This window comes from Podarcis cretensis (genome assembly GCF_951804945.1).
Source record: "Podarcis cretensis genome assembly, chromosome: 4".
NCBI lineage: Eukaryota > Metazoa > Chordata > Lepidosauria > Squamata > Lacertidae > Podarcis > Podarcis cretensis.
In genome coordinates this window covers 98,425,109-98,437,216 of record NC_137173.1, presented here as the reverse complement: position 1 = coordinate 98,437,216, position 12,108 = coordinate 98,425,109, and the positions used below count along the sequence as shown (strand labels likewise).

The 12,108-nt window shown below is 43.3% G+C and overlaps 1 protein-coding gene across 1 annotated transcript in view; it reads left to right on the top strand.

The window, feature by feature from the left end:
- PIBF1 (progesterone immunomodulatory binding factor 1) overlaps window positions 1–7,220 on the top strand; it is a 92,301-nt gene extending 85,081 nt beyond the window's left edge. Inside the window, exons 17-18 of the mRNA XM_079972638.1 lie at window positions 2,735–2,908; window positions 6,972–7,220. Coding sequence (XP_079828764.1) covers window positions 2,735–2,908; window positions 6,972–7,028 — 231 coding nt within the window. The 3' untranslated portion in view covers window positions 7,029–7,220. The remainder of the gene's footprint in view (window positions 1–2,734; window positions 2,909–6,971) is intronic.
- Window positions 7,221–12,108: the final 4,888 nt, after the last annotated feature.

Below are 12,108 nucleotides of genomic sequence, written 5' to 3'. Positions count from 1 at the left end.
AGACACCTAGATATTGGCTAGAAGAGGTTTTCATAAAAATTTTTTTTTTTTAAAGTGCATGGAAGGCTTTCCTGCTTTCTCAAATGTGATTTACTCATGTTCTGTGATGGAAATTAAGACCATGACTTACCTCATGCAAGGCTGTGCTGGTTTACAAGGAGTTGGGAAGATTTTTGGAGAGGGCATGTTTTCTCTCCCCCCCCCCCCCCCCCCGCTCGCCTGAGAGTTGGCCTCTCTCCAGGAGATATGATGGCCAAATAAATACTAAAAGATTGCTTTGTGTTCTCTGAAATGTAAACTCTCTATCAGCCTGAGAATTGCCTACCACTGTCATGTTTTGGAGTACAATTTCAACATCTCCTCAATCAGAATATGGTGCAGCAAAGTAGTACTCATTCACAGTGGTTGCTAAAATGAAAACATGATTTGTATCCCAATCCTAAACCTGCCTGAATACTTATTTCCTTAGCTTCCCAGTGGATATGCTTAGGATTGCAGCCTCAGTACTGTAAAGATGAAGCATGTGCTTGTAATATAATTGTCCAAGTTATTTTCATCGAGAAATTTTGTCTATGCATTGCTTTGGCAACATCTTTGCAGAGTTTACAACTTTCAGCAACATGTTGGTATCAGTTATGCAGCCCTTTGAAACAGCTGCTCTGCAGTTGAGCTGTTTTGACATGCCACTGCACATGGCTGAATTATGCAAATACTTGCAATATTAAATGACTGAGCAATAAGAAGAATGCACCCAGTGGATAAAGTGGTTTGGTGTGCTTTAAGGGTTTGCGGTAGTGTTATGAGAAGCCCATAACTGGAATATTGGGCATTTATTAAGTAGATGTAACAGTCAGTACAACAAAGTGTGCCTATTTTTACCTTTTGAGCAGAAGAATTTACATCCTATGGTATTATAGAGCTGCTTATAAGTAATTGTGTCTGAGGAATGGCATGCTTTCATCCTCCAAGGCTCATTTTCATAATTGTAACCAAAACTGTGAATCAATGTGAATTAAGAAATCTATTGTTAACTTACAGTCTACTGCTACTTGCTTGTTGTTGTCTGACATTAAACTGCAAGCATTCATTTTTTACACCATTGTTGCATGAGTTTATCCAGGCCTCCTTACATTTCCCTGAAGCGCAAATCATTGTGAAATAGATAAATGTTATCTGTCAAGATGAAAAGTGACAAACGGAACCCCAAACTAGAATTTACATGCCAGGATGGTTCTGTTAATTTACTGTTTTCCAGCTTCTGATAATGAAGAAGACTTATTTTCAGAACTGAAACTGGATGCTTGTTTCATTCTTGTGTTTAAGTGTTTGCTTTGGTTGGTTGAAGTATGAAGTATGAAAGAGGTAGAATAATCCACCCTCAACAAAGCTCTGTGGTTGTATTCAAACATAACATTTAACCATGGTTTAGCACTACGTTTACTACATCCTCTCTCCTCCCATGCAACGGGGAAGAGAGCTTCAGTAGAGTTTAGTTTCACTACTTGAAAATCCTGGGTGGCGCTGTGGGTTAAACCGCAGAGCCTAGGACTTGCCAATCAAAAGGTCGGCGGTTCGAATCCCCGCAACGGAGTGAGCTCTCATTGTTCGGTCCCAGCTCCCTCCCACCTAGCAGTTTGAAAGCACGTCAAAGTGCAAGTAGATAAATAGATACCGCTCCGGCGGGAAGGTAAAACAGCGTTTCCGTGCGCTGCTCTGGTTCGCCAGAAGCGGCTTAGTCATACTGGCCACATGACCCGGAAGCTGTATGCCGGCTCCCTCGGCCAATAAAGCGAGATGAGCGCAACCCCAGAGTCGGTCACGACTGGACCTAATGGTCAGGGGTCCCTTTACCTTTTTTAAAACAGACTTTGGTTTGTTTAGCAAACCAGCTTCATAACCTTTGGTTTGACATTGACTTGTTGCATAATTTAACATAATTCTCTTAAACCGATATAACTACTTCAAACATAGCACTAAGTTGAAATGTTTTAACTGCCAAGCAAAACACTGCCTTGGCAGAAGCCATGGGGAAGGGAGAGGTGCACACCGATGGGGCGCATTCATGCTCAACCATGTAGTGTGCAAACATGGCCTATGTCTCTCTCTTCATTACTTTGGTGAGCATCTCTCCTGATTGGGAGCCAAGTCCAGAGCATTGACTTGTTGAGAGAGGCAAAAAATGGCTTTTCTGTTTCAGAGAGGGAAGCTTGTCTCTTTACAACATTTTTTCCTATATTTACTGTGATCTTTGTAGTGTGCATGTCTTCTCCTGGTTGTTCCCACTCCTCTCGCTTTACTGGGAGTAATAAGTGTTTTTTATATCTGCCTTTGTAAGACATGCTCTCTTATCCCAGCCATCTGCCTCCTATTTGTAAGCATGCAGATTGGATTAAGCCAGTGCTCTGCCTTTTCAAAACAAACCTTTAAAAAGAATCGTTTTAAAATAAATGGCAGTTTAAGTGAAAAAGAGCCAGTGGGATGCTTAACTGTGCTCTGTAAATCTTTTTCTGTCACAGCATTTCACAAATGATGAGCTCCTATTTATATAAATCTTGTGCCTTTTTTATTTTATTACTTCCTTTATGAAGTGGTTTCAAATAAGTAATCAGACCAGAAAGGGAGATAACCATCCTTATTGTACTGTAATGATTCCATTTCCATGCTTTGGTGAATAGAAAATGGGTGTTCTATAACTAGTAATGGAGGCTTATAGTTTGACTTCTTTTTTGTTAAGGAACTGGCTGTGATGAAACAGATGTTGATTCGTCTTCATGGTAAACCCCAAGGAGATAGTTTGCCCCAGAAACAGAGTCAAAATCTGCATGCAAAAGCCGTAACAAGTCCAGCAGTCAGTTTGCCTTTTGAACACGAGGGAGGAAATGTCTTTGCACCCAAACCAACATTATTTGTAAGTACAGCAACAGTTTTTATTTATTTTCATGGTACAGCAACTTTTATGCTTTTTATTAGATCTTGGTAGATCAGTGTGGTAGATACAATGTTGGAACTATGAGCTCTCAAATAAAAATATGTGTATTTTATTTTCATTAATTAAATCTTTAGTCCACCCTTCCACCAAAGTGTTCAAGGCAGCATACATGGTCTTCTTACCCATTTTATCCTCACAACAAATTACCGCATTTTTCGCTCTATAGGACGCACCGGGCCATAGGACGCACCTGACCATAGGAGGGGGAGAACAGGGGAAAAAACAGAAAAGCAGCTTTGGGCTGCTGCCTGCTATCCGCAAGCCTTCTGAGCCCAGTGGGAACTCCCGCCAGGATCCGAAGGCTTGCGGATATCTGCCCAAAGCCCAGGGTGCGCAGTGCTGCGCTCCCCGGGCTTCGGGCTGCAGGCTGTTATCCGCCAGCCTTGGGAGCCCAGTGGGCACTCCTGCCATGCTCTGAAGGCTTGCAGATAGCTTCCTGAAACCTGGAGAGCAAGAGGGGTTGGTGTGCACTGACCCCTCTCGCTCTCCAGACTTCAGCGAAAGCCTGCATTCGCTCCATAGGACGCACACACATTTCCCCTTCATTTTTGGAGCGGGAAAAGTGCGTCCTATAGAGCGAAAAATACGGTAAATGTTTAGTCCACCCTTCCACCTAAGTGTTCAAGGCAGCATACATGGTCTTCTTACCATTTTATCCTCACAACAACCCTGTGAGGTGGTGACTCAGGATCACCTAGTGACCTTCATGGCTCTGTCAGGATCTGAACCAGGATCCAATACTCTAACCACCATACCAGAATGCTCCTAATAAAGAGAGAAGTGAATACAGTGGAACCTCTGGATGCAAACGGGATCCGTTACAGAGCCCCCTTTGCATCCTGACGTGAACGCAACCCGCATCTACGCAGGTCGTGATTCGCCACTTCCGCGTATGCACGTGGCGTCATTTTGAGCATCTGCGCGAGCGGCGAAACCCGGAAGTAACGCGTTCTGTTACTTCCGGGTCGCCGCGGAGCACAACCCAAAAACGCTCAACCTGAAGCTACTTCATCCCAAGGGATGACTGTAGTTCCTAAGCGGCAGAGCAATCCAAGCTATCGGACGTCAGCATATGTTACACCAGGGTAAATTATCCTGGGGAAATTTATTCCTGTTCCAAATTCAGGAGCAAGGATACTGCCAACTGAGCTGGTCTGAGTCTCGCAGAGGGAAAACAAGGACCACCGCTTTCCGTTTAAACCTACCCAGACCCTGATATTATCTTCTGAGGTCCTTTTTCATGTGCCTCCTCCACGACAGGTCCAGAGGGTGGCAACACGGGAACGGGCCTTTACTGCATTGGCTCCCCGTCTGTGGAATGCTCTCCGCAGGGAGGTTCAGCTGGCCCCAGGCAAAAACATTCCTCTTTAACCAGGCCTTTGGCTGATTGAGGGTTGCCTTTATTTTTGTTTTATGTATTTTCTGTTTTTTATATGCGATTTTCTGTTACAAACCACACTCAGATCTATGGGTATAGGGCAGTATACAAATATACCGTAATTAAGAAATTAAGAAAATAATAAGCAAACCTTTAAGATAGAATTAGACTTACACCACCCTATTTGCCAGTGTCACTTCCACTGTGTTGCTAGGTCACATGACTGAACTAAACAGAGATTGGAAGAGGGAAATGTCTCCCCCTGCCATGTTCCTGGAATGTCCCTTTTTCGAGACTTATGCCAGCTGAGCCAGGATGGAGGACTTAGGCAGTGCATCTGTGGCTGAGCCAGAATGGGGGACTCCAGCCAGTGTCGCCACAGCTGAGCCCAGGCTCAGCCAGAGCCCCACCTGTACCCAATTCCACTTACCCTCACAGATCTTGGATTTGGAATGCTCCCATAGCTGCTCAAGACACATATTTAAGTGTCACCATGAATCACACATTTCCTCTAAGTGGCGATTTGGCCCCTCCAGTCTTAAGTCCAACACTAACTTAAAAACTACACAAGCTCTCAATAAGCAGACGCCCACAGAACTTTATGGAAATCCTGGGAAATGGCTTTGCAACAAATGCAAATAGGAGAAAATTACCTCCCAGGTTTGACAGTAAAGGTGATTGAATTAAATATGCTCAATGGAACAGTGTCTTGGATAAAGAAAAGGTATTCCAAATAATAAACTTCATTATGCTTCTTTGAGGCATACATCCATTTCAGCAATGACTAATCTAAATGGATGCCATGTCACACCACCCTATGTCTTTGTTCCGTGGTTATTCCAAAGATTTGACTGCAGAACCTTGTACTGTTGTTGTTGTTGTTTGAGAGGAGGGTGCAGGGAGGTCAGGAGAAATTGTATCTGCTAATCACAATCTGAACACAAGATTTCTGTTTGAATTTGGTGCAGCTCTCTTTTGTGTATCTTCTGCCAAAGAAGATACGGTCAGTGGGCCTTAAAGACAGAATGCAAGTGAGATGGTGTTAACCTTATGTAATTGACACCACTACTTTCAAGTATTATTTTCCAAACATCTCTAATACTAAATTAATTGTCCTTAGTATATCTCCGTATTTTAGCACAGCTGCTGTTTCCCCTAGCTCTTCTTTAGCATCTTCATGAGTTGAAAGTTTTTTTTTAACACCTTAATATATAGTATGCCATTATTTTTCACTGAAGAGAGCTATATTTATTCCAGTCCCATTGCATACACAAAGTATGGGGCTGGATTAAACTAACTCATTCCACTAGCAGAAGGACTCCCACTAGCACAGTGGGGCTTCCTCCCCATGCATGCCCCCTGCACCTTCTGCAAGTCTACTTTGGAGGGTTGGGAGAACCCCCAGAGCAGTGGGGTCTGGGGGAGATCTTTTTGTTGCGCAAGCAGAAATGCTTGCACTGACAGAACAATCAAATTGTCCAGGCAACAGATCATAGAATCAGAGTTAGAAGGGACCTTGAGGATCATCTAGTCCAAGCCCCTGCAATGCGGGAATGTGCAGCTGCCCCTTATGGGGATCAAACCTGCAACCTTGGCATTATCAGCACCATGCTCTAACCAACTGTTGAAATTAGCATCTTGATCAGGGGTCAGCAACCTAGGGCCCATGGATCAGAAGCGGCCTGCAGAGGTTGTTAGACTGGCCCCCGAACCGCCCCCGAACTGAGCTGCCCACTCGCACATTGCGCTAAACCGGCACGGCACAGTGTGGGGACTTGCTTCCGTGGCCCCGAAAATCACATCTGCACAGATGCCAAAAATCATGGGCGGGTGGGCGATCAGGCCCACTGAGGGATCTCTGCGGGACCGATCTGCCCCAACAAGATAAACCTTGCTGACCCCTGATCTTGATAATGAGGGTACCTCTAGACCTGATTAGAGCAGAAAGACAGCTTCTGAAACTGCTTCTGTTGTTATGGAGGTTTTGACCCATCAGGTTTTTTTATAATATTGGTAACATTCCCAACTGCTGAGTATGTTCATTGATGTGGACTTAACAGTGGTTGGAACACAGATTGCCGCTCCCTGCCCCAATTGAATATTTGGCTTTTAGGTGGACAGCACCTTGATTGATGGTGCCAACCACCTGTAAAATGAGAGTGCAGAAGCACCCTAAAACTGTAAAGGTAGGTTTGAAAATGTAGTGGCAGGCCTTACATAAGGTCTTAAAGGTGAGGCTGAACACAGAGAACAAGTGTTCATTGATTTGCATAGTTCTTTGGGTCTTTCAGTGCCCAGCACAAACAGACTAGGTTATACAACATGAGCAAATGTATGCAAATGTGTTTCATTTTCATAATGTTCAGAGATTACAGAATTCTGGTTTTCTGGAGGTAGATCTTGAATTGCATACTTGTTTGTTTTGGTGGTTGTGTTTTGTTTGCTTGCCTGATTCATGTTAAATGTGCAGCTCTAATGAAATTATAACAGTAGGACTGAAACTTGCCAAAATGGTTGCAGGTTAAGTGTTAGGCGAGTGCTGCACCACTGCTGCTTTATTAGTGCTTCCTTCAGCTACACAAATGTGTTTATTTTATTTCACAGACAAACGAAGCTCCACTACAATACTTGAAGAAGGTAAAGCAGAAAAAAGCATCTTAGGTTATTATTTCAAGAAATAAATGTTGATAATTATAATCGTGTTCTAAAAACTTCTTAATTACACACCTCTATTTTCATTCCCTTTATTTCAAATTGAAAGAGAACTTTCTGAATCGCTTTTGTGAATTTCAAAATTCATATACCAGCCCTTGTGCTGAAAGGTTGACTATTAAAGGCATTTGAATTTGTTAATCTGTAACTGGTGTTTCTTTAAGAATTCATATTTGAAAATAATTTTAAGTACTAAGCCATTTTTGTGTTCCTCTGACTTCTAGGAACATGAGAATACCCTTGTAGAAGATCATTTTTAAGCATCCGTCTGTTGGGAAGCAATTATGTTCAGCTGCAAGGAAAGCATTTTCTGTTACTCAGATTTGGATATGTCTGGGATGGCACATGTTTCCAGACAGGCTTTGTGCCTTTGATCACACTGTGGAAAGTAGAAATTCAATCAGTACAGTTTCCCATGGTTTACTTGAGACATAACCTCAACTTGGTGGCCAGGAGGAAATTACAAGTAATTCGTGGAATCATGTGCTTCCTCTCATGTTCTCCAATTCATTTATATCCTGGTTTGCTGTTGCCTTCCAACCCAGGATTGGAAACTATGGTTTGAACCAATGTTGGTAGATGAAACGAAGTGTACACAGGGAGAAGGCGGAATGGGCTCGTGTAACCCATAAACCATGGCTTTGCATTCATGTGAGCAAAGCACATGAATCTCTGTGAATGTGGAGATGAACATTATATGTTGTCAGGGAACTGACATCGGAGTGAGAGGTGGAGGCAAGGCTCTCGAGCGATGCAGGAGAGGGGCCCAGCAGAGGGGAAGGAAATCAGCGCAACACCAGTAGAGAAGGGAGGGAGATGGAGGATCCGGAGAGGGGTCTCCAAGACTCTTCGCCCGAAACTAGTGGGGAGAGCACGGGCACACCTCTGCCCACTCCTTCCCTGCGCAGAAGATTTCCGCGCAGGGAGAGTAGGAGGAGACTTGGCGTCAAAGAGCTTCTTTGCTGGAAGAGGCTCAAGAAACGCCCACTGACGGATTCTGCGAGCGACTGAACGGCCACGGAGTGAAGGGCTGTCAGCTGAGACAAGGTTAACCAGGCAACCTAGCCAGCAGGGACGGTAACTTACGCACAAGCAACCCCTTATAGCCATTACACATGGGTATATTCTGGTCTATGTTGAGCTACTGACACTCATGGGGCAGTTCCATTTAGTTGCCTTGGAAGCCATGAAACCCTGAGCTGCCTCTGAGGAGTCCTTGGATATTGAAGGTCCTCCAAGAGCACACCAGAAACTACATCAGCCAGCTTGGTCAGAGAGGTTTGGGGGCAGCAGGGTGGGCAGTACAGCCACACCGGACACAGGTCCTCTACTCCAGCTGCTAAGAGGAGAGGCTTCTCAGTGAGGGAGAATGAACTATGAAATGCTTTCCCTACAAACCCTCTAGTCTGGATTAGTATTGGACACAGTACACAGCAAGGCAGAGATGCATCAGGTCCCCCATGCTAGGCTAGCCTGTTCAGTCACGGTGAGACCAGGGATCAAAATTATGAACCGAGCTGCTGTTCAATAACACCACTGCCAGAATGGTGAGCACAGTGGATGAACCTCTAGTGTAATCACGGGTGGGAAGGAGTTCAGAGCAAAATGCCAGCATCTGTAAACCACCCTCTGATTTGGGAAGTGTAGTTAATGCATCTGGAGTAGCAATGTTAAAATAGCAGCCGGAGCTCACAGACGCTTATCTCACAGTAAATGGGTTTGTCTTTAAGGCGCCATGTTACACACTCTTTTTTGCCTCCTACAGACCCTCCTTGCTATTCCCCTGAGATCAGATCAAAGTGCTGTTTTCAGTGAAAGGAATGATCAAATACACACTGAATGTCTCAGCTCTGTTAATCTGTCCATTTCTCTCTCATTGTTATTGATCATTTTGTTTGTCTGGCACACACTTCGTATCCCCCAGGTAATCTGATTAAGTCATTTAAAAGTCAACAATATGATTTACATTATAAGGCCATATGTTATTCAGATCTTCTCAAAGCAGTTGGAAGCATCAAAGTCAAATCTCAAAATGTATAGATAATGCATATGTACATCACAGGCTCTTAGCCTCTGTTCCCTGAGCCCCTTCTTTTGAAATCTAATTTGCAAGGTTTATCTTTAACTGGGAGTAAGGAACAACGTAATGACTCACCTGCAGGAAGCTCAGGAAACCTCTGCTGGAGACATCACACTTTAACTCTGCCCTTGATTATTTGGTTCATTACCTTATCCAACTCTACAGCATCCTTTTGATGGCGCCGCAACCAGAACTCATCACAGTATTCCAAATGCAGTCATACCATAGATTTGTATCATTTTAATTTGGAATGAAGCTGAAGACTGGAGTCAGGCTATGAATTCACACTGCAATTCGGGGCACTTCTTTTTAAACAAAGTTGGAGACTTTTAGTAGCTATAAACCTATTTTCACTCAAGGTTGGAAATCCTCTCACCCCCTTTCAGTTGTGCAGTAGACAGACAAGCAATAGGACAAGAGTGGCCGTAGCAGGAGAGAGGTGCTTTCTCCAAAAATATCCTCAAAGCCCAGAGACTAGAAGTTCCCTTGAGCTCCTCCAGCCCTAGTCAGTCAGTGTCAATGCACCCTGAGTTATTGCAATTTGAAGTGTGGTGTGTGCAGACCTGGACCCAAAGCTTCAAGGACTACCTCTCCCCACACGAACCAACCTAGACCTGGATTCATTTGAGGTTCTTCTCCATGTATGTACCATCTCTGAGGTAGATTCAGAGTGGCAATACAAGAACAGGGCCTTTTCAGTGGTGGCTCCCCAGTTATGGAATTCCCAGGGAAGCATGTCTGGCACCATAACCAGCCACCTTTCAGCACCAGGAAAACATTCATTTTCAGCCAGGCTTATGGCCTTTAACTTGGGAGAGATTTAGCCCTTTTCAGTGGGATATATCAATGTTTGTAGCTTTTGTTTTGTTTTAGTTTTATATTTGTTTTATTTTTTGTCTTCTGTTGTAAATTGCTTTGAGTTGGCTTTTTGTTTAAAAAAAGAAAAGAAAGAAAACCTGACTAATAAGTCAAATTCTTTTATTAAATGTGTATACTGCCCTTCATCCATAGATCTCAGGGCAGTTCACAACATAAAAATACAAGATAAAAACACAAAATACATAATAAAAACAAGAACAAAAAACCACAAACCAATAAGCTGCCCTCCCCCATCCCCTCCCACAAATACATTTAAAAGGGTATAGGATGTTAAAGTTAGTGTCTCCCATCTGAAAAAAAAAAGACCTAGTCAGGGGAAAAAACCACTCTGGAAGGAGCCCTAGAAACAGGAATAGTATAGAGACTGATCCAGATATTGCAGTTCACCTAGCCCTGTGACTTATGCCAGAACATGCCTGTGCCCTCTTCTATGAGACATCCCTTCAGGAATTTTTAAGAGTGTTCTCACAGAGGACTTTTTTCTTCAGGCTAAACCAATGCTTTTCTCTTCTTTGAACTGCACTACGTCACAAAGTACTTTTGAAACTGCTCCCACCACCCACTTTGAATAGTAATTTGTTATGTGATCTAGGCTGAGTGGGGGCAGAAGATAAATCAGGCTATCTACAGTAAATCAGCATGGGTTTCTGACTCTCAATTGTCTAAAGATGAGAAGATGACTTTTCCCACCCCAATTCGGCTGTTACTGAAAACATTTGATTCAGAATTTCTCCACTGGGCTCTTCCATTCTCATTCTGTGTCTTCTGCACCTGGCTCTGGTTGGTAGATCTTGGGATCTTAGTTAAAGGCGGAGAAACTAAGCAGATTCAGGAAGTCTGGAGTCTACTCACCCTTGATTATAAGGAGATGCTGTCTGAGGTTGCAAGGTTTTTAGCTGGGGCAATCAGAATAAGATCCACTATTTGACTATTGATTCAAAACCCTAAAATGTATTTTATATAATTGACTTTTTATTTCTATTCTTTGTATTGTTGTTTTATTGCTATGGCCGACGGCTGACGCAAATAAAGATTCCTTCATTCTCTAAGCTTGAACAAGTCTAAGGGCTCACAGTTGGCTTCACAAACTTAGCTCTCTGATCATGGCAAAATCTGCAACCCTTCAAAATGTGAGAAATGCTAAGAAGCGGCTACTTTTGCATACGCAATCCTGTACATTGTTCTGATTGTCACTGAAGGCTGGGATGTTTGCGGGGGGGGGGGGGCTTGGCCAAAACTCAATGAATTTAAAAACCATTTGCATTTTGTGTAAGGAAGTGAGCAGGGGACGAAACTTTGCTCCCATGTATATTCAAAGGGCTGAATGTTGACCATGTTGTTTAGAGTGTAGAAAGACGATCTTGCCAGAGACAGCAAGCATAGCTTGTGCGCATGAATCCCTGTGTGAAGACAACTCTAAAAGAACCACTGTGAAAGAATGCTTTGATTTCCAAGTAAAAGAATCAACTTTCTTTGACTGTGAATAATCAGAGCCTTTATATTAATGCTTCACTTAAAGGCATCTTGGATCAGCAAATGTAACTTAATTGCAGGAAAAGTCTTGGATGGAATCTGTGACCACATTTCACTGAAGATCATTTCATTTTTCCTTTCATTATACAATGCGGGATTCATTTAAAACGATCCAGCACACCAGCTAGAACTCATTTTCTGTCCTGCGTTCCATCAGCCGTTATTGATACACGTTCTTTCTGCACAACAGTTTGACAGTGTTCTGCTTCCTTATGGCAGCAATTCCCACACTGTGTGCCAGAGCGCATTGTATGCTGCTAGTGAACAACCAGCATGACAGGAAATGGAATTAAAGGAACCCAGGAGACCAAGTACCAACTAAGGAAGAGTTTGCCTGTTGTGCCTCTGCATGATTACACGTCCTTGTCTACTTTTACTCATCCATTGGAAGAAATAGGTAATTCTGCTAATCCAGCATGCACTCATAACAATCTCAGGGCCACTTCAAATGTTGAAGTGTGCTATGTTGTGCTGTGCTGTGCTGAAGTGAAAAAGGAGAGCAATTTGGGTGACTGGGAAAAAGAAAAGGGAGAAGGA